The 23,436-nt window shown below is 39.3% G+C and overlaps 1 protein-coding gene across 1 annotated transcript in view; it reads left to right on the top strand.

The window, feature by feature from the left end:
- Nucleotides 1–2,482: 2,482 nt before the first annotated feature.
- gabrr2a (gamma-aminobutyric acid type A receptor subunit rho2a) overlaps nucleotides 2,483–23,436 on the top strand; it is a 28,333-nt gene continuing 7,379 nt past the window's right edge. Inside the window, exons 1-5 of the mRNA XM_028437826.1 lie at nucleotides 2,483–2,572; nucleotides 17,193–17,260; nucleotides 18,244–18,467; nucleotides 20,115–20,197; nucleotides 21,589–21,729. Of these exons, the coding sequence (XP_028293627.1) occupies nucleotides 2,554–2,572; nucleotides 17,193–17,260; nucleotides 18,244–18,467; nucleotides 20,115–20,197; nucleotides 21,589–21,729 (535 nt within the window). The 5' untranslated portion in view covers nucleotides 2,483–2,553. The remainder of the gene's footprint in view (nucleotides 2,573–17,192; nucleotides 17,261–18,243; nucleotides 18,468–20,114; nucleotides 20,198–21,588; nucleotides 21,730–23,436) is intronic.

The following is a 23,436-nucleotide window of genomic DNA, read 5'->3' as shown; positions in this document are numbered from 1 at the left end:
GTGACATTGGCATGTAACATTAGTGTGTAACATTAGTGTGTAACATTAGTGTTTAACATTAGTGTGTAACATTAGTCACATCATTGGTGTGTAATGTTAGTGTGTAACATTAGTGTGTGACATTGGCATGTAACATTAGTGTGTAACATTAGTGTGTAACATTAGTGTTTAACATTAGTGTGTAACATTAGTGTGTAACATTAGTCATATCATTGGTGTGTAATGTTAGTGTGTAACATTAGTGTGTAACATTAGTGTGTAACATTAGTGTTTAACATTAGTGTGTAACATTAGTGTGTAACATTAGTCATATCATTGGTGTGTAATGTTAGTGTGTAACATTAGTGTGTAACATTAGTGTGTAACATTAGTCATATCATTGGTGTGTAATGTTAGTGTGTAACATTAGTGTGTGACATTGGCGTGTAACATTAGTGTGTAACATTAGTGTGTGACATTGGCATGTAACATTAGTGTGTAACATTAGTGTTTAACATTAGTGTGTAACATTAGTCATATCATTGGTGTGTAACATTAGTCACATCATTGGTGTGTAATGTTAGTGTGTAACATTAGTGTGTGACATTGGCGTGTAACATTTTTGTGTAACATTAGTGTGTAACATTAGTGTGTCACATTAGTGTGTCACATTAGTGTTTAACATTAGTGTGTAACATTAGTCATATCATTGGTGTGTAACATTAGTCACATCATTGGTGTGTAATGTTAGTGTGTAACATTAGTGTGTGACATTGGCGTGTAACATTTTTGTGTAACATTAGTGTGTAACATTAGTGTGTCACATTAGTGTTTAACATTAGTGTGTAACATTAGTCATATCATTGGTGTGTAACATTAGTCACATCATTGGTGTGTAATGTTAGTGTGTAACATTAGTGTGTGACATTAGTGTGTAACGTTAGTGTGTAACATTAGTGTGTAACATTAGTGTGTGACATTAGTGTGTAACATTAGTGTGTAACGTTAGTGTGTAACATTAGTGTGTGACATTAGTGTGTAACGTTAGCATGTAACATTAGTGTGTGACATTAGTGTGTAACGTTAGTGTGTAACATTAGTGTGTAACGTTAGTGTGTAACATTAGTGTGTAACATTAGTGTGTGACATTAGTGTGTAACGTTAGTGTGTAACATTAGTGTACAACATTAGTGTTTAAATGGCTCCATCCTGTCCTAAAGCTGAGAGGGATTCCTATGATGAGGTTTTTATTTACAAGAGGAAATAATCTGCCTCTCTGTGTCACTCCAGGCCACATAATCCTGAGTGTGTGTGTGTGTGTGTGTGTGTGTGCGTGTGCGTGTGCGTGTGCGCGTGTGTGTGTGTGTGTGTGTGTGTGTGTCTGTGTGTGTGTGTGTGTGTGTGTGTGTGTGTGTGTGTGTGTGTGTGTGTGTGTGTGTGTGTGTGTGTGTGTGTGTGTGTGTGTGTATCACACAGATGTTTTCTCTCTCTCTCTCTCTCTCTCTCTATGATGGATGAACGTCCCACCCCCCTGCAGCGCTCCCACCCGGCCGCCCTGCTTCAGGCTCCGTCCGTCCTCAGCTCAGCACCATGAGCTGCCGGCCGAGCTGGGCTGGGAGGGGAAGGGAGTCACCTGTGGACCTTCAGCATGCTGTCACCTATCAAAGCTGTGCTCCTGCTCCTCTGTCTGCTGGTTTCCGGGGAATGTCGTAAGCACGGCGGGCGTATGCGAAGATGGACTGGGACGGACACACAGAAGCACGGCAGGTAAACTCCAATATCACCAAACATATCTTCACTGTTGGGATTAGACGGTAACAGTTATCACATTAATGACAAAAACATGACCTGAGGGTCACATGATCAACATTCATGTCAGCATTTGAATAATGACCAATCAGAGCATTAACACGGGTAACAACAAAGACTTTGTGTGTCTTTTTTGAATCATTTTGTGTACTTTTGCTACTTTTGTGTACTTTTGCTACTTTTGTGTACTTTTGCTACTTTTGTGTATTTCTCTGTCATTGTGTGTGTTTACTTTGGGGGCCACACTAAATTGGAAAGAGGGCCACATGTGGCCCCTGGGCTGATGGTCTACACATGCATAAAGTAGCTCATTGAAGTGATCACTCATAGATAGAAGAAGACTTGCAGTAGTTTTATATAATTGATGCAGAAGCACATTGAACATCAGCTTCCCATGATTCATCACTAAGTGAACATCTCACTAGTATTTTTTTTTACTTTTAGCTCCTCTATATTTTTAAATTCAGCTATTGATTATTTTTTTGTTCTAGCTAAACATATTTTGACTAAAACTACAGAGACCTAATATAATGAAATGTCCATATTGATGAATATATACATGTTTTTCATTGGGGTTATTTCAATTCCTAACTTCCTGTTTTATCGATTATTTATTCCTGGACTTTGGGAGCCTTTCTTTTAGCTCCTCTAAAGCTTTCCATTTTATCCTCCTGCAGCCTGACACCAAAGAAGCTCCCAGATTTCACAAAGTCTCGTAAAGTGAAGACAGAACAGCTTCTGAAAGTAGATGATCATGATTTCACCATGCGGCCTGCATTTGGAGGTAGGCTGGGAGAGACTAAACAATGACATTTGTTTGGAATGGAAGTGTGTGTTTTCATTCAAATCTTCACAATCTCAACCATTCCTTTGTGTTTGGAGGATATTTTGGGATAATACTGAAAATTCCATCCTTCACATTTATACCAAACTAAAGTCAAAGCTTTTGGCTGACGTGCGCCTTGATTATGGGCGAGGGGTGAACAGATGCTAGTTTTATAATTATCACTTTAAAAGCACTTCATGGTGATCAATGGTTCAGGAGTACATTGTACGGGGTACTCAGAAAGATTTAACAATTAATCTAAAATTAATTAGGAAATGTTCCTTTTGAGGCTATTTTTGGACAAATTCACCACAAACTAACAGTAATATTGCTCAATAAAATACTATATTTTCTTGTAATTTATTGAAACAGGTCATTTTATCACATTTCTGACAGTAGGAAACACTAATAAGCCATTTACTTATTATTGAAGTAATCACATAAAAGATGCATGGTATATTTTTTATTTTTATTTAAAATAAATTCGACTTTAAATTACACTCATTGTTTTGAATTTGTAGATTGAGACACAAATGAAAAGCACATGACATTATGGACAGGGTACTTACTGTATGTTATGAAGAGGGGGTACACATAATTTGACAAAAATGCAAAGAGGGTACACAGGACCAAAAACATTGGGAACCAATGAGGTAGATGACCTTTAGACATGTATTGCTGACATGAACATCTTTTATCACAAGGGGCGGAGCCACAAAACTGTAACTGTGTGTGATCTGAGGGTCACATGATCAACATTAATGTCAGTATCTAAAAAAACACAAAATGACTCCAGAATCCCACTAAAATGGCAACAAAAAACAATAATTATACAAAAAATGCACAAAAACTCAACTGAAAGATACAAAAATACACATAATGATGTAAAACAAAAAAAAAAACGAAACAATATTTATACAAAAAGTACACAAAACGACAACAAAAATGCACAAAAACATGACTCCAAAAAACATATATTCCAGAGAAATACACCAAACGACAACAAAAATATGAAAATGACTCAAAATACACAAACTAAAGATTTATACAAAAAACACATACAATGAAAACATAAATGCACAAATCTACACCAAAAAATACACAAAATGACTCCAGAATCACACTACAATGGCAACAAAAAACAATAATTATACAAAAAATGCACAAAAACACAACAGAAAGATACAAAAATACACATAATGACTCCAAAAAACATACATTACAGCAAAATACACCAAACAAAAAAATAATATGTCCCATAGAATTAAACCACGGCAATCACACACACTATTTTACTTTGCACCTGCAAATAAACCTCTTTATTACAGAGTATGTACACCTCTTTATACATCCAACCTTCAAACACATACTCATTTGGCCATAATTGACAACTCTACTTAAGCCCCTCCCACTATATGAATACATACTTCCGACAGGCACTGCACTAGTTATAATAAAGACCAATCAGAGCATGAACACACATGAACAACTGAAAAACTAATGAATTCTGATGAAATATTTAGAAAATATCTAAAATGGTAATAGGCACAATTGATGGATTTTAATAATGGATGAATATACTGATTGTGGATTAAAATTCAATGAGTCCCTATGTTCAGCTCTTGCAGTTGGTTCTATAGCACCTCCTGCTGGTGTGAAGGATCATGGTACTATGGCTTTGACTCTGACGGCTCCTTTTATTTCTTCTGGTCTTTCATATATTGTTGTTTTGAAGCCATTTTGTTTATTTTGGTTGTCATAAAGTGTTTTTGAAGTCCTTTCTGTTTATTTTTCACTGTCATAGTTTCAAAGGTGAAAGTAATGGATTACATGTTCTCACGTTACTGTAATTGAGTTGCTTTAATGAGTACTTGTACTTTTTGGAGTATATTTCTAAATCAGTCATTTTACTTGTACTTAAGTATGTTTTAAAATAAGTAGTTTGTTACATTTATACACCCAATCATTACTGAATAAATGATCATTTTTTGTGATTATTTTGTTTTTTATTTCCATTTCATGGCTCATTGAACATAATCCAAATGTTCTTAGTCGTGCCCTTTCTGATCAACACCCAGTCGCTTTCTATGGTTGGGGTTGTGGTTTCTACCTGTTATGTTGTTACCCACATGGCACTGTTTTACAGTTCATAAATGTAGCTATATTTAGAGCCTGATACATTTTTTGATTTTGTTTTTAAGTACATTTTAACAAACCTTTTATTTAATACAGATGACAGTTTTTTTGTTTGTTCCTTTTTTAGTTTATAGCCTACATGAGATGTTTACTGTATGCAAGAAAACTGTGGCAAGAAAAAAAACAAAACAAAAACGTGGAGGGTGAAAGTAACTTGAGCAACTTTTTACTTGTACTTCAGTATTTTATGCATAACTTAGTTGTACTTGTATTTGAGTAAAATTTCAATCAAGTAACAATACTTCTACTTGAATAGGATATTTACACCTATTCATAGTTTGTGTTTTTAAGTAACTTTGTATATTTCTGCTGTTGTATTTTTCTTTCATTTTGTGTGTTTGGGAGTAATAGTCAGGGGGCCACCCACCCACAAAATCATACTGAGGGCTGGGGGTGGCTCATGTCGGGTTGAGTTACCCCTAAAAACCAACAATATTCTATGTTTGATGAGACTGTGAAACAAGGACATCAGTGCGTGCAGTGGGCGGAGCTGAAGCAGAGGTTTCCCACCCCTCCCTCCCTCATCACATCTAAACATCATCAATCGGTTCTTTTCAAAGCTGCAGGGCTGATTTCAGAGTTTCTCCTTAAACATGTTCAATCACAGCTGCATGATGACTGACAAGTGTTGAGCAGAATAATAGATGAAGTGGTCCATATGGAACGACTTCTAATGTGCACCATGTGCACTGCCGTTCTTTATGAAGCCTTAAGCAGCATGGCTTAAACATCAGCTGAGTCCAAGAATAAATCATCCCTGATCACACCATTAGTATTACTGTACTGTGCACTCCAAGTCCATTACATACTGTATGTAGATAAATACAACGTGATCTGTGCTCCAGCTTTTCACTGGAGGCTGCATGGCTACGTGTGGCTAACGTGTGGCCTGTATTATTGCTCTTAATCCTCTATAAAATATCATATTAATCTGCTCAGTAATCCATGCAGAAGCAAAGAGCTATGGAACCATCAGACAGATCATTGATGTATTGACCAGAGTGAGCTATGTGTCATCTGCATTGCATGCTAAAGCTAATGCTAACGCAGCTTTTCTCAGATCAAGAGAAGCTGCATCTAAATGAAAACATTTTGACTGTTCAAGCATTTAAAGCTTCACCATTTTAGCACAAAATGGCTAAAATACACCAACAAAAAGACACAAACTCTTTATTTGGTCATTATTCTAACGCTGACATGAACGTTGATCATGTGACAATCACAATTTGGTGATCAAAGTCGCCCTCCTCTGATTGAACAGAGTTCACAGATCTGCTTTGACTTCACCTCAGAGATAATGTGCTGTAATCTTCATTTAACCACATGGTAGGGCAGGGTCCCCAAACTACGGCCCACCTCCACATTTGACCCAGCCCCTTGAACAATACCAGCATTATTTCCCCCACTCCCCCTTCACCGCATTATTATTTTTTCAGTATGGCCACGCGATAGAGACTAATGCACGCATAGAACACTGGGGTGAAGTGGGCCTGCCCGACTGAATCCCTCAAAATGTTTCCTCATGTCAATTAAGCTCATTTGAATTGAATTGTGAGCCACACTAAAAAAAAATGTTGCTACTACAGCCTCACTTTGCCCCAGTCATAGAACGTGACCCCCCCCCGAACAGAATAATGGCAAAAAGGTTAGGTAAGAGGAAAAATTGATTCAGAACGCAGGGTATTTAACCTGCAGTGGACACACAGGATTATTTTTTTGTTCAATGCAAAGAAAAGGCTGTTTGTCTCAAGAGACCGTGGCTGTATTCAAAGAATACAATCTGCGCCGACATTATGAATCCCGTCACAAAGACAAGTATGATAGCTTGCAAGGCCAAATGTGAGCAGACAAACTCGTAAAGCTAAAAAGTGGACTGTTAGCTCAGCAGACTACATTTGTACCTGTTACGACTGTTGTCGTATGTCAGTTTTGTTTGTGTGCTACTTCTGTTTCTGTGTTGTGTGCTGGGGGGGGGGGGGTGTGTCTCTCTATCAACTGCCCAACCTACGTGGTCTGTGAATAACGGGTCCACTTCGGATTGGCTGAGCTTCGGTGGAGGGCGGCTACAAAAAGACCCAGATGACGTATGGTGTCCCAGAGGTGGTTCAGAGGGCGGGTCATCCTATACCCACGCTCCAACCAGCACGCAGCACGTCCTTCTGTCCTTTGACAGCTGACAGCTGACCATTTGACAGCTTCACAGCGAGACCGAAACGGTGATACGTTTTCTTCAGTTTGGCCCAGTTGGCTAGGAAACTTATGTTCTTTTATTTGTGGGTTCTGCGTAACCCAGTTTGGTACTTATTATTTTTCTTATGTGGCTCAAATAAATAGCCCAGTTTGGAAAAGATGTGTTGGCGTGCTGCTTGAGGCTGGTAAAGGATGACGTGTTCATGTGCCGTTCAGTGGCTCCTAGGCTGAGCGTAACAGTACCACAAACTCAGCTGAACCAATCATCAGTTCGGGCCAGCTTCCGTGTTGCTCAACTGATAGCAAGCTGTGGTAAACCTTTCACTGAGGGAGAGTTTGTCAAGAAACGTTTGAATGCTGTCGTGGAGGAGGTGTGTCCCAAGAAGAAAGATGTCTTTAATGCCGTGAGTCTGTCGGCGAGTACAATCACCAGATGCGTTGAAGAAATGGGGGGTAATCTATATGCCCAGCTGCAGCAGAAGACGAAAGAATTTTACTGTTTTTCATTAGCACTGGATGAGAGCATGGACGTGTAATACACAGCGCAGCTTTTTATTTTAATTCGTGGCGTTAGCACAAATTTTGAGATCTCCAAAGTCTGAAAGGCACTACGACGGGGGAGGATATTTTCGACAAAGTATGTCAAACCATCGAAGAGTTGGATCTGGACTGGGCAAAGCTTTCCAGCATCACGACTGACGGGGCTCCAAGTGCAGTGGACGTGTTTCGGGGTCTATTAGGACGCATGAACCGGGAGATGGAAGAACGGGGTCTCACCGCCCTGCTACAAGTTCACTGCTTAATTCAGCAGCAAGCACTGTGCTGCAAAGTGTTGAAGTGGGATTCTGTCATGAAGGTTGTGGTATCATGCATAAACTTCATCAGAGCAAATGGACTTAAACACAGACAGTTCCAACAATTCCTGTCTGAACTGGAGTCTGTGTACGGAGATGTGCTGTACTATACAGAGATCTGATGGTTGAGCCGAGGCGTTTTTACGAGCTGCTACCAGAAATTAACGCATTTCTTCATTCAAAAGGCAAAACGGTCCCAGAGCTGATCGACCCAGAATGGAAATGGCACCTCGCATTTTTAACAGACGTGACAGAACTGCTGAACGGCCTTAACTTGCTGCTACAAGGCCAGGGGAAACTCATTTGCAACATGTATTCCCACATAAAAGCATTTGAGGTGAAACTTTTGGAACAAGTGAAAAAGCACAACTTCACCCATCTCCCTGCTACCCAAAAGCTTTCTGCAGAGAAACCAGCGGTCCCGTTCCCAGCTGAAAAGTGTTTGGAAGCACTAGAAATGCTGGAGGCGGAGTTTGGTGTGCGATTCCGTGAACTACATGTTCATGCAAAAGAAATCCGTCTTTTCCAGAACCCCTTTGTTGCCGACATCGATGAAGCCCAGCCTTCTTCTCAGTTTGAGCTGGCCGAGTTACAGAACTGTGATGTTCTGAAAGACTCATTCAAGCCCAACAGTCTCATTGACTTCTATGCCGCCCTCCCAAATGATTCGTACCTTAACATAAAAAAACACGCAGTGAAGATGTCCACAGATTTTGGCAGCATGTACTGTATATCTGCGAGCAAACCTTTTCACGCATGAAACTCCTGAAAACTCCGATGAGATCGCGATGGACAGATGAACATCTGCATCAGTGTTTGAGACTGGCTGTGACTAGAATGGAACCTGACATTCAACTTCTCACCAGCCAGATGCAGGCCCACAGTTCACACTGATGAACATACAGTACATACTGTAGGTAAGCTCACTTTTTTGACTTGAATGAGTCATTCTGAGTATAAACTAATATAATCATAATAAAATCCATCTCCACAACCATACTTGTATTGAAATGTATTGTGCTGTGTCGGTGCTGTATCACTTAGTTTGTTTCTCAGCCTGCTTGCTTTGTGTTTCAGAGGGAAGTTGATGAGAGAGAGCAAACAGTGGTGTCTACTAGGCTAGCCTACTGGAACCTACAAAACTGGAGAGACTGCTCATATGAGTCATTCTGCTGTGACAACTGAAGCTGAACTTTTACCTAAGATTGTGCACGGCACAACAGAAACATTCTTTCTGTGAAGAACCCAGAGAGGGTTATTAGATTTTTATTGATTTCATAAATAGTGTTATTATATATTTCCTGAGTTAATTTTTTCTGTGAAGAACCCAGAGAGGGTTATTAGATTTTTATTGATTTCATAAATAGTGTTATTATATATTTCCTGAGTTAATTTTTTCTGTGAAGAACACAGAGAGGGTTATTTGATCTCAGAAAGGGTTAATAATATTTGGTTTTGTGTGGCTTTTTGGAAAACAATACATTTTGACATTTAGGCACCCCTGCGATCGTCATACTTTTTCTGTTACAAACTGACCCAGCCCCCCATCAGAAAAGGGAAAAGTTATGTGGCCCTCACTGGAAAAAATTTGGGGACCCCTGTGATTGGGGGAACTGGTTGATTGTGCTATACATTGCTGTAATTCTAATACTACATAAACATACATTGATAACACACGTGTAAAGGTGCGTTCACACCAAAAGCAACTTCAGCGACTCTGGCGACTAGATTACATTCAAAATGAATGGAAATGGCGTGATGTCAAGTGACCTTCCTTCAAGCGAAGCGATCCGCGCAATTCCAGCAACTCAATCACACAATATGAGTCACTGGAAGTTGCTCAAAGAAAACTTTTCAAGCGACTTTCAGTGATGCAGTGTCACAACATGCAATCGGGAATGAGTTTCTGTCCACATCACGTCCCCAGTCGTCACGTCAGGGCGAGATGAAGTGATGAAGCCAACAAAAAGCACAAATCATCATGGGCGATTTAAGCAACTGTAGTTGCTAAATTTGCATTTAGTGTCTCTAATATATTGATCAGTTGTGATATGTCTCACATAAAGCTAATGTGAGACTTTGGCTCCTCAGGTCATGCAAAAGTTAGAACGAGGACAGCTGACTAATAAACCACTGAGCATGAAGACATGAGTTTATCCCCAGTGGGATCAGGCCCAAGGATGCTGCATAAAGGTCAAAGGTCAAAAGAAAAGAAAAAAGAAAAGGATGAATAAAAACCAGAGTTGAAAGTAATGGATTACAAGTGCTCACGTTACTGTAATTGAGTTGCTTTTATGGGTACTTGTACAATTTTACATGTACTTAAGTACGTTTTAACAGAAGTAAATGTAATGTGTTACATTTCTACACCCAATAGACCCATTTTATGTGACATATGCATAATTGCGCAGGCTCGTTGCAAAACAACCAGAGAACTGCATTGTATTAGCATCGGCACGTGATTGAAACACTTTTTTTTTGTATAAATACGACACAATGACATCGTGTTGCTTTGTTGATCGCACAAATAGGAGTACCAACAACGCAGGACTTCAATTTTACAGCATACCGGCTGGTGGGAACGCTTTTCAGAAGATAGACGAGTTTATGGTTGCGTGCAATTATCAAACAGAGGCTGACAGCTGACATATCTGACACACACACACACACACACACACACACACACACACACACACACACACACACACAGCGCTGAAACATTACAGATAAAGTTCAAATCAGCCGGTTTATGATAGAAATAAACAGCATAAAGTAGCCAAATAACCACGTTTCGTTTGTTCAGAAGCTATCGTGTCAACGTAATCGCTGCTGAGGCAATGGTGCACGCTAGCAGACGGAGCGCTATCTCAGTCTGGATCCAGTAAAAAGTGACCATAAAAAGCTGTAAAAGGACTGATATGCAGAAGTTGAAACTAATCAGAAACTTTTGGTAACAGGATCCAGCAGCTTGTCTCCTGCCTGTTCATAAAAAGCAGTTATAAACATCTAGAGACTTAACACTTTTGTTTTTTCTTTCATATATACAATGGGTTTATCTGTCAGATATGTATAAATATCTGGTCATTGAACATCTGGCCAGGAGCACACATCTGATAACCACTCGTTTTCAGGAATGCTGCATGGGTCCCTCTATCGTTCACCTGTATTTAAAGTGAGTTTCCTTAAATAAGCGTCCGTGTCCTCAGGTGAAACGTTTTCTACAAACTACAAACTATTTACGAGCCTTAACAGCTGTTCATTCATTGCCATTTTTACATTTTTCAAGTTCACATATGTAAACAACATGGTTTCTGCACCTGTCTCATGTTTGGACACATTGAAATGGGTTTATTGTTACTGAGTAAAATATTATCAACAGACATTGTGAAACTACAAAAAATTAAATGACCAGATAATAATCAAATCATACCTAATGCCCGGCGCCAAAACAGCATTGAATGCCAGTTATTTTCCTAGAACATTAATTAGTTATTATCATTTTATGTATTAGTATTAATATTTTTTTTCTATTTATTATTATTATTATTATTATTATTATTATTATTATTATTATTATTAATAATAATAATAATAATAATAATAATAATAATAATAATAATGATTATATTTATTATTTATTTAAATGTTATTGTTGTTCATCAGTAGATTTAGCATGAGATTTTTTATTTCATTTATTTTGAATTTAATTCATTGGTGTCATTTTATTTAAAAAAAAACAAAAAAAACAATTGTACTTATTTTACACAGATGCCTTTGTGGAAAATAAGTAAATTAAGTTCCAATTACGCAATATTTGGTCTCTTCCTTTGTAAGTTCATACATGAGATGTTTACTGTATGCAAGGAAGTAGATAGATTTATTAACAAAAATAAACGTGGGGGGAAAAGTAACTAGTCATTTTTACTTTGAGTATTATTTAATTGAGCTACTTTTTACTTGTACTTGAGTATTTTATGTGTGACTTACCAGTACTTCTACTTGAGTAGAATATATTAGTACTCTGATATAAATGTAAAAGATAATTCCATAGTGAATTCTTCATCTACTGTATATCATGGAAACCTGAACCCCTGCTATCAAACAAGTTCAAACCTGTGTTTATCTTCAAACACTTGAAATGAGAACTATTAACATTGTTAAAAGTTACTAAGATTTATTTATTTTTTCCTTTAATTGTGATTTCATTTCAGTAATGGTTTAGTGTTTTTCTACCAAAGAATGATTATTTCAGACATAAATATGTATACAGTTGAGTTTTCTGCTTTGTATCTAAGCTCAGCTTTGAATAGGATTTACTGGTAAAAAGAGAACCATTAACCATCTGAGGAGACGTAGCCTAGCGTGTGCTGATGTTAATCTTTGCTCTGCTAACGTGTGTTACTGCGGCAGCTCGAGTAGATTAAAGTGTTCGTAGCTTAGATTAGCAAAGGCACAATCTGTTGTGTCCTCAGACAGCTGTTACCTTACACTTTGCACAGACCAGAACAGAAGGCTGATGGGGGGTTAATGAATTTTACATGTATCAATATACTTTATATATGGATACAAGTTCAGAAACATATCACTGATCCTTCACTGTTTTTTACAAATGTGGCCTAAAATCTTTGAAATTATTTTTAATGACAGTGTGGTGTGAGAAATGTGCAAAAGAACAACTGTGATTTGTTTTCAATGGTTTTTATTTAGAAGAATCTCCTTCATCCTCTTATTGAGACTCGTGACATACTTGGCACTGCCACGGTATCTCTCTCCTACATTTGCCACATGTGTATTTGTGGCAATGAACACATCGCACAGTTGCGCGATTGCTCTTGCAGCAATGGTTGATCTGACACTTAGCCCTTTTCCCAGGGCCAGGTGTAGGCGGTTGTTGTTGGCGCAGTTGCTCTTTGAGTGCCTTCTTTTCACTCACATGAGAGTTAGCCAACTCTCTTGCTAGCTGAACCAGGAAGTCTACCCGTCTCTCCTGCACCCCGGTGCATGCTTGATAAAGCAGATGTGCATTGAGTGCCGCCATGTCGATCATGTTGTAGAACACGGCGACTGGCCATCGCCGTGTTCCTGTGCGCACACTGTACTCCCGCACCATCTGGTCCATCACATCCACTCCGCACTTTGTGGTGTTGTATTGGGTGATGGTGTTTGGCTTCCTTTTGATGGTTTCCTCAGTCTCAACCACGCTGTGCATGCTGCTGAGAATGTAGACGGTCTTTTTTTGTTTGGGCGCATACACCGTCAGCGTGGCACCAGTGGTGGAAAACACCTAAAAAAGAAGAAATTGTTGTTATTATAGCGGTTTTAAACACAATGACACACTCAGAGGTGTTGATGGAATAAAAAAGACCAACAACATACCTGAGTGGTGAATTCCTTGCGGTCCATCTTTCTAGTTGACTGAGGAATTTCCCGGCGAATCTTGTTGACTGTCCCGAGGATGGTGGTTTTCCGGCTGAGCAGTCGTCGTGCAAGTGTCAGTGATGTAAAGAAATTGTCCGTGGTGACCGTCCTGCCTTTGTCCATAAATGGTTCCATCAGCTTCATCACCACACTCTCAGAAAGTCTCTCCTCACTGGGACGACTGGGGTCCTTTCCAAGATATGGGAGGACATTGCAGATGTACTTTGTTTTCAAATCACAAGCCACCCAAAACTTTATGCCAAATTTGTCGGGTTTTGTTGCAATGTACTGCAGGAAACAGCAGCGAGTCTTCGATGGGAAAAGCTGTTCATCAATTGTGATGTGTCGACCAGGGTTGTAGCATGTGATGCAGTTGGTAACAAACGATCCCCACACATCCGAAATTGCAGCAAACTTATCTGTCTGCACTCGCTCACTGCGCGTAAACATGTCATCAAATCGTAGGTGACGCATGATGTCTTGGAAACGGTTTCGTGACATAATTCCAGTGATAAGTGGGTTTCCCAGGCATGCTGACCAGCTGTCACGCAGAGATGGAACCTTGGTCACCCCCCTCAAAATAATAACAGAAATAAATGCCATTAGTTCATGGAGGATCATGAACCAGTCCGTCTGCTCCGTTTGCCGTGCATGCTGAATAGTCCATTCTTGAATGGGACGGAGCATGCCAACAGTAATGAAACAGAGGAAGCTCTGAAGGCGACTCCTGATTCTTCTTCTGGCCTTTGCTGTTGGCTCTCCATCTGCAGCGTACGGTTCCATTGGAGTGAAACGGAGAATTGTACCCACATGTTCTTCATGCCACACTGTGCCCTCTTTCGCCGTCTCTGTGGGCTCACTCTCCAACCGAGCTCTCTTTTCCAGATGAGGAGCAGTCGCGTCATCTGCAATGTGAACAAATTCAAATTATTCTTTTCTTCGGTTTTAAATAAAAATAAAGTCAGGAATTGAAAATAGGATGTTTGGGAAATCTAACCTGAAGACAGCTCAGAGTCCGAATCCGAATTTGGCTGAAGGTTTATGTCCTCCCCATCTGAGTCACAAGGGTTTGCATTGTTCAGGATCAATTCCAACGCTTCTTGAGTGGTAAACCTTCTCTGCATTTTGAGTAGAATAAGTGTGGAGTGTCAGCAGGTGGAAGCAGCCAGCTATTTATTCCCCACAGCACAAAAGGCTGCATGACAACATGGTATTCCAGGGGTGTCCAATTCCGGTCCTCGAGGGCCACTAATCAGCACACCTTATTCAAATGATCATCCAGCTCTGCAGAAGCCTGATAATCATTTGAATCAGGTGTGTTGGAAGAGGTGACTCTGTTTCTTTCAATGTTTGTAGTCTGTGTTTGTTCTCCCCCAGCATCAAGCAGAACGAGTTAATAAACGGGGCATTGTGACTTTAGCTTCCAGGGCACTTCCCCCTAACATTCCAGACTTCCATTGTTAGAGTCAGGCTCTCCCCCCTGCTGATTTCTCAGGTGATTCATTTACAAATGAATAGACGCAAATTGTAGCCATCAGAGTCGTCAGTTTGGTCCTAGAGTTCATTTGACCCTGCTCTGGGACTTCTGGGGGGATATAGAAATCCCTGGGACTTCTAGTGTTAAAGGCAGGGTAGGTGGTTTTCAAAAGCTAGCATGATTTTGAATGTAGCCTCCCCAAGGGCTCCGCCTTTACCCCCTCTCCCTGAAGCAGAAGCAGACCTCAGCTCATCTCTTGTATTGTGTGGAAACTTTGTTGTCTCATGTCTCATTGAGCAGTAAGTAAACAATAAACGTTACCATTATATATGTTAAAAAACAACCTGACCAAAAACTGTTTTAACTCTGTCAGCTGTGACGCGCTTACAGTGTGAGCACGTCAGTGACGTGCCGTCAGGGTAGGCAAGGTCGGCACTGCCTACCTTGATTATTTGTTTTAATTATAATATAATAATAAATGATTTATTTTTTCATTTCCAATAGCCAACAGTACCTATAAGTTTGAAAGTGTCAGCATTTTGTGCGTTTCATAGCCCAAATTACTAAACAGTGCTATTTCCTGGAACGGCTGCCATCTCACTCCGCTCAACACCTGAGTTACCAGACCTTCAGCAAAGATTAGGTCAGAAAATTCTTTGTATTTTCTACAGTGAATGGTGCAAAAGGAAGGATTGGCGTTGTGGATGAGCCTCACTGAGACTGTTCTGAGTTGTTGTCATTTTCTCCATGTTTCTGTGTTTCCAACACAAACAACTGATGTGCTGTCGTGTCATGAGATATATCTTGTTGGGAGAGTATGGAGGCTATATTAAATAATTGTCTATGTTTCTTTAATGGTGTTTATGATGTTGATTTTGTTAGATGGCTAAATACTTGTTCATGTGGATCTTGTTGGGTTTTTTCTTTATTATTATGAATTTTATATTTTGATAAACGCATTGAGATGACTTTGTTGGAAATTGCTTTATACAAATAAAGTTGATTTGAATTGAATTAACACTTGACAGCAGAAACATATGAAATTGTCATTGGTGGTCTCGAATTGCAACGTGCCTACCCAGCCCTGGTGGTCACGGCACGTCACTGGAGCTTGTGCATGTGAGGAGTCGAGAACGAGCAAGGAGACGGGGAGATGTGATTGGTTAAAAAAACGTTTTTTTTTTCATTCGAAGTTATTACAGATTTACAGCTGCTACAGATGACAGATTTTCTTCGTACCTTTTTCAGAGCACATAAGATCTTCATTTCTGTATGGACATAAAGACAATTTCAACCAAAAAGTATATCAAGAAAAAAATCGCCTACCCTAGTTTTAAACCATTAAACCATACCTTCAATCACTTCTGACAAGAACGCTGTTTCTTTGCAGCAGACAGATTCTACTTAGGTCGGCATTAATGAGCAGCAGTGGATCCTGGTTGCCTGCATTTACATGCTCTTCTTCTCTTCTTCATGCCGTCTACAAAACAGCAGAGTTGGAACTGTCGCCCCCAGTGGTCAAAGATTTTTTCGGCTCACGGATTTTGTTTATCAAATTTTGCTATCTGTAGTAACAATTAGGGCTGGAACAGGACAGTGCTAAAGTTACTTTTAGTTTGAACTCATTAACCATCAATGCTAATGTGACAGAAGTGGAGAAATAATCCTCAACACAAGGAATTCTGCACAGTACAGATTTAGATGTAGCATTTAGCATCTTCAGATTAAAATAATGTAGAGCAAAGTGATGCCTGTAAATGTCCACGTTGGCTTTAAATGTGTGATAATGTGTGTACAATGATCCTATAGAAAAGTGTGACATGCTAAAGATGATGAACAACATTTATTATATGTTTGTTTAAATATATCCTCTCGTTTTGATAAAGGTAAATGAGTATATGAGTTTTTTAATAATCTGTTGTTTTGTTTATTTTCCTTTTTTATTTCTTTCATTTAAAGTTGACTTGTATTTAGTTGTAGTTGTGTGTATTTTTTGGATTAATTTTGTGTGTTGTTTTTGGTGGTTCCACAAAATGAGATGAGACGGGTGTAGAGCACAGAGACGGGTGTAGATGACAGAGACAGGTGTAGAGCACAGAGACAGGTGGAGAGGACAGAGACGGGTGTAGAGCACAGAGACGGGTGGAGAGGACAGAGACGGATGGAGAGGACAGAGACGGGTGTAGAGCACAGAGACGGGTGTAGAGGAGTGAGACGGGTGTAGAGCACAGAGACGGGTGTAGAGCACAGAGACGGGTGTAGAGCACAAAGACGGGTAGAGATGACAGAGATGGAGATGACAAAGACAGGTGTAGAGCACAGAGACAGGTGTAGAGGACAGACAGGTGTAGAGGCGTGAGACAGGTGTAGATGACAGAGACAGGTGTACTGTGCACTGATTTGGTGTGTCCCTGTTAGCTGATGGTGTGTTCTCTGTCAACAGGTCCTGCCATCCCCGTAGGTGTGGATGTTCAGGTGGAGAGCTTGGACAGCATTTCTGAAGTTGATATGGTAAGAAACTTTGCAACATTTCAGAGTGGCCTTTTATTGTGGCCACCCTGAGGCACACCTGTGCAATAATCATGCTGTTTAATCAGCATCTTGATATGCCACACCTGTGAGGTGGAATGGATTATCTCTGCAAAGGAGAAGTGCTCACTAACACACATTTAGACACATTTGTGAACAATATTTAGAGAAATAGGTCTTTTGAGTATAGAAAATATTTTAGATCTTTGAGTTCAGCTCATGAAAAATGGGAGCAAAAACAAAAGTGTTGCATTTCAGAATTAGAATCAGGTTTTATTTGCCAAGTACAGTTTTAAAACAGCACTAGGAATTTGACTTGGTAGTTGGTGTGCGAAACAAAACACAAAACCAGCAACAAAAGACACACAATGCACTGAGAAGAGTACAGACCGCTACACTGGAAAATGTTAATTCAATTCAATTCAACTTTATTTGTATAGCGCAATTTACAACAAAGTAAATGCGCTTATCAAAATATAAAATTCATAATAAAGAAAAAACCCAACAAGATCCACATGAACAAGCATTGAGCCATCTAACAAAATCAACATCGTAAACACCATAAAAGAAGCATAAACAATTATTTAATATAGCCTCCATACTCTCCCAACAAGATGTATCTCATGACACAGCAGCACAGCCATTGTTTGTGTTGGAAACACAGAAACATGGAGAAAATGACAACAACAACAACAACTCAGAACAGCCGCAGTGAGGAGCATCCACAAAGCCAATCCTTCCTTTTGTACCATTCACTGTAGAAAATATGAACAATGTTCTGACCTTATCTTTGCTGAAGTTCTGGTAACTCAGGTGTTGGTCTCCATCTTTTAAAAGCTGAGTACTTGTGGTACATTATCAGACTTTGGACCAATGCACACAAGTTGCTGAGATGAAATCTGGGTTCTGTAAAGTCTGTGCAGTGTTTTCAAATCTCCTTAGAATAAATGGTGTGTCTCCACCAGGACTTCACCATGACCCTGTACCTGAGGCACTACTGGAAGGATGAACGTCTGTCCTTCACCAGTAGCACCAACAAGAGCATGACCTTCGATGGGCGTCTTGTAAAGAAGATTTGGGTTCCTGATGTGTTTTTTGTGCACTCTAAGAGGTCCTTCATCCATGACACCACCACGGACAACATCATGCTGCGAGTCTTTCCTGATGGACACGTGCTCTACAGCCTGAGGTGTGGACAGAACCTTCACCATCAGCCTCACATAGAGGCTTCAGGGTTAACCTCTGACCTTTATATCCATGGCACTGTTTGTCTGTGTGAACATCCTCCAGTGTTGACATGGAGATAAGCATTCATTCATATTGGAAGTCTATACTAATCATCGTATCAATGACTTATTGGTGACAGTGACCTGGTTTCACTGTTAACACTGGCTTCATATTGACAAACAGCACATAATATAGACTTACATGTCCACTGCAATACATTCAGAGATGTAGAGTACTGATATATTCTACTCAAGTAGAAGTACTGTTACTTGATTGAAATTGTACTCAAGTACAAGTTAGTCATATATGAAATACTTAAGTACAAGTAAAAAGTAGCTAATTTAAATAATACGAGTTACTTTCACCCCGCACATTTATTTTTGGTAATAAATCTTGCCACTGTTCCCTTGCATACAGTAAACATCTCATGCATAAACTTAAAAAGGAAGAGACCAAATGTTGCACAACTGGAATTTGATTTATTTTCCACAAAGTCAAAATGAAATATTTGTCAAAATGTACAATTCTTATTTGAATAAAATAACACCAATGAATTCAATTCAAAATAATCAAGTTATCAGTATAGATATATTTATTAACTCTAAAACTGAGACAATAACCAGCATTTAATGGTGTTTTGGCGCCGTGCATTATGTTGAATCTGATTGGCCGGCTATAATGTGATGCATGTGATTGTTGTCTGGTCATTTGATTTTTTGTAGTTCCACAATGTCTCAAAACAACAAATAAGACTTTACTCAATAATGATTGCATTTAGAAATGTAATTAATGACTTTACTTCTTTTAAAACGTACTTAAGAACAAGTAAAATGTAATTAGAAATATACTCCAAAAAGTACAATGTACCCATGAAAAGCAACATTATAACAGCAGTGTGAGCACTTGTAATCCATTACTTTCACCTGTGAATATTCAACAGGTTCCTAGAATCTACAATCGCCTTCTTTTACTTTATCACTCTGTCTTACATCCTCCGTAACAGAAATGGTTGAAATGCTGAACAATGAAGTGAGGGCACATGCTCTGCATCACTGCAGACAAACAAGGACAGAGCAAAGAGAACATCAGTCAAAATAATAACATGTTAATGAGATAATGTCTGTGAAGTATTCACTTTATTGACCCATTGATAAGAAGAAGCCAATGATTTTTCTATAGCAGGAAATATTAGTGTTGATTCATTTGCTTTGATCACTTCCTCAGTGGTCGTCCTTGTTTGACATGTACTGAATTTTTTCTCAACAAATATGCATTTTGTTTTTGGACAACATAAATATTGTCGTCCCAAAGGAAGAAGTAAACAAGATGTTTGTGAGGAAGGAAATGAAAAGGTGATTCAGTTAGAAACGAGAGGAAAAAAGGAGAAATACACCCTCAGCTCACACTTCATCAAGATCTTTGCTAACATGTGTGAGTACATGAAGGGAAGTACGTCCACGGACCAGGAAGATAAATGGATCGATAATGTGCTACGGTTTTTGTGTAGTTCGTATCCACGACTTACTGTTTTTTAATGTCCAATCCTGTGTTGCTTTGAAGAACATCTTTCCTCCTGATGTGGTTGTGAGCGTTTGCTTTTGTTGAACAGAGTGACAGTGACAGCAGCTTGTAACATGGACTTCAGCCGCTTTCCTCTGGATTCTCAGACCTGCTCCTTGGAACTGGAAAGCTGTAAGTTACATCTATTCTGCTAACGCTAACCAAGGTTATTTTGGTTTATCTCAACCAAGACTGAAATCCAAACCAAAGCAGCTCTACTAAAACTATGACAATTTGTATTTTCTTCTTGAACATGATAGTGAAGATATCTTTATTGTTGTTGTTCTGTTTAATCAGTGCATGCACCTTAAAATGGAGTCTTTATTAATATAATAGAAGACATAATTATAATAAAAGGACACACAACATAATGAGATTCCTGGGAGGACAAAAGTAGACAGACATGATGTTTTAGCAGCATTGAGGACATTTAGCAGAGTAACAAGGAAGCTTTGTTTCTAAACGACTGGGACTTTATCGCATTAATTCCAATGAATTAATTAGAGAAAAATAACGCACAAAAAAAATAACGCAGTTATTCTGGGGTTTTTTTTGTTTTGTTCTTTGCACTCCAAACCGCACAGCACCTTTCTCATTTCACAAGTTCCCAGTATTCCTATAACACTGATGCACAGGCCATAACACAAGAAACAAGAGAAGCTGAGGAGTGGGCAATAATTTCAGTTCAAATAAAAACACTGGATGGAAAACAAAAGCCCAATTGTGTGCAAATTGTGCAAGAAAGAGTTTGTGAATCGCCAAAGCTCTTCTAGCCTCAGCTACCACCTCAATGCTAAACATGTAGCAGCTAGCACAGACAACAACCCTAGTCCTGATATAAATACGTAAGCTAGGTGATTTCAGCCTGTGACAGGGGAGGAGATTGCAGCGTCAGACCAACCACAAACACAAAAAACTGTAGAGCAACTTATGTCATAATTGAGGAATAATTCTTTATAAATATGAAGAATTAAAATCATTAATTCAGATAAAAAACAACATTGTTGCGACAAAAAAACAGGAGTGTGAGATTAAACAATATTAATCCATGAGATGATAAACACACAGCGCTCGGATCAGTTTCACTTTACTACATCACATGTGTTTCTATTCAGGTACTCCAAATAAATCCTGGACGTTAGCGCAATAAGGGAAAATCCAGTTTCGTAGTACAGACCCTTAGATAGATAGATAGCTTTATTGTCATTCATACATACACAGCATAGGTGCATACAAGAACATCACAAGGCTCGACTTAGGCTTACTTCTCACCTTCTAATTGATAAACTAAGTTAATACTATCAAGATTTCAATAATCTGGATGCCTGAGCCATCACAGACATTATAGTACATTCACCTTCTTATTTGTGATGTTGAGGAAAGTTAAGTCAAAGTTTTTTTTCAGTGTGTGAGCCTCGTGGTTTAACGTGCTTCATATTTCAGATATTTTGTTGCCGCTTCCATCAGAAGGAAAAGGAGCAAACAGACGATAAGGTGTGACATTGTTGTGTGATGTTTTACAGACGCCTACACAGATGAAGACCTGATGCTGTACTGGAAGAGTGGGGACGAGTCCCTTAGTACGGACGATCGGATCTCATTATCACAGTTTCTCATTCAGAAGTTTCACACAACTTCTCGCTTAGCCTTCTACAGCAGCACAGGTACACACACACACACACACATACACACATGCACAAATATTTCACTTATAAACTGTATAAATGGTAACACACAAAAAAAACCAACGGAATTAATCTTTTTTTTTCACTTCGAAAAAGCAGAACTATTCTAATTGCACGAGTTCCCGGTATACCCATAATACTGATGCACCGCCCACAACACAAGAAACAGAAGAACCAGAGAAGTTGTTGCTGTGCTTCGTGGGCGTTGATTTCAGTTTATTCTGCAAGAAAGAGTTTGACGATCACCAGAGCACTTTTAGCCTCAGCTAGCACTTCAATGCTAACATGGAGCAGCTAGCACTTCAATGCTAACATGTAGCAGCTAGCACCTCAGTGCTAACATGTAGCAGCTAGCACCTCAATGCTTTAAATGTACGAGCTCGCACCTCAATACTAAACATGTAGCAGCTAGCACCTCAATGCTAACATGTAGCAGCTCGCACCTCAATGCTTAAAATGTACCAGCTCGCACCTCAATGCTAAACATGTAGCAGCTAGCGCCTCAATACTAAACATGTAGCAGCTAGCACCTCAATGCTAAACATCTAGCAGCTAGCACCTCAATGCTAACATGTAGCAGCTAGCACCTCAATGCTAACATGTACCAGCTAGCACCTCAATGTTTAACATGTACCAGCTAGCACCTCAATGCTAAACATGTAGCAGCTAGCACCTCAATGCTTAACATGTAGCAGCTAGCACCTCAATGCTAACATGTAGCAGCTAGCACCTCAATGCTAACATGTACCAGCTAGCACCTCAATGTTTAACATGTACCAGCTAGCACCTCAATGCTAAACATATATCAGCTAGCACCTCAATGCTACCATGTAGCAGCTAGCTGCTTAATGCTAACATGTAACAGATAGCACCTCAATGCTAACATGTAGCAGCTAGCAGGGACAACGGTCTTAGTGGAGCAGACAGTGTCTCCAATCCACACTGACACTCAGACAGGGTTCAGAACTAAAATGAATAAATCCATGAGTAACAAATGAACAAAGTCAGTGATAAATGATTGTAGTGGACAGTCGACCACTCTCTGTGGTAGAGGATGTGGGCGGGGCTAGAAGTGTAGCTACAGATAGCATCGTCTGAGCCAACTATTTCAAACTAAATTCATCAGATTCATTAGTTGCTCTGTTTATTTCATGATATCCACAGATATTCTAATTATTTTACACTGTTCATTTTATATTTCTCTGGAATGTTCTGTTTTTTTTTTATGTACAAAAACACACTTGTTTTAGAAAGTTTACAAAAAATCCTGAAAAGTATGAATATAGCTTACTTTGTGCACAATGTAATCATAATATTCTTATTAATTAAAAAGTCTCTAATGAATTTGAATGAAGTCCCACCATTATGTAAACTGTATAAATGGTATAAACTGTATAAATTATAACTGAAGGTAAATATATATAAAATATGAGTTGGTGTGAGAATCCCAGTGACAGGATCAGGGAGTGTAGGGGTGGAGCAGATCTTTGAGGTAGGAGGGGGCCTGATTATTAAGGGCTTTATAGATGAGAAGGAGGAGTTTGAATTCGATGCGCTGAGGAACAGGGAGCCAGTGGAGGTTTTGGAGGACAGGAGTGATGTGGTCACGGGAGCGGGTGTGGGTGAGGAGGTGGGCAGATGCGTTTTGGATGTATTGGAGTTTATTTAGGAGTGTGGAGGTTGTAC

Source organism: Gouania willdenowi, chromosome 22 (assembly GCF_900634775.1).
Source record: "Gouania willdenowi chromosome 22, fGouWil2.1, whole genome shotgun sequence".
Taxonomy (NCBI): domain Eukaryota; kingdom Metazoa; phylum Chordata; class Actinopteri; order Blenniiformes; family Gobiesocidae; genus Gouania; species Gouania willdenowi.
This window is presented reverse-complemented; position numbering and strand designations above follow the sequence as displayed.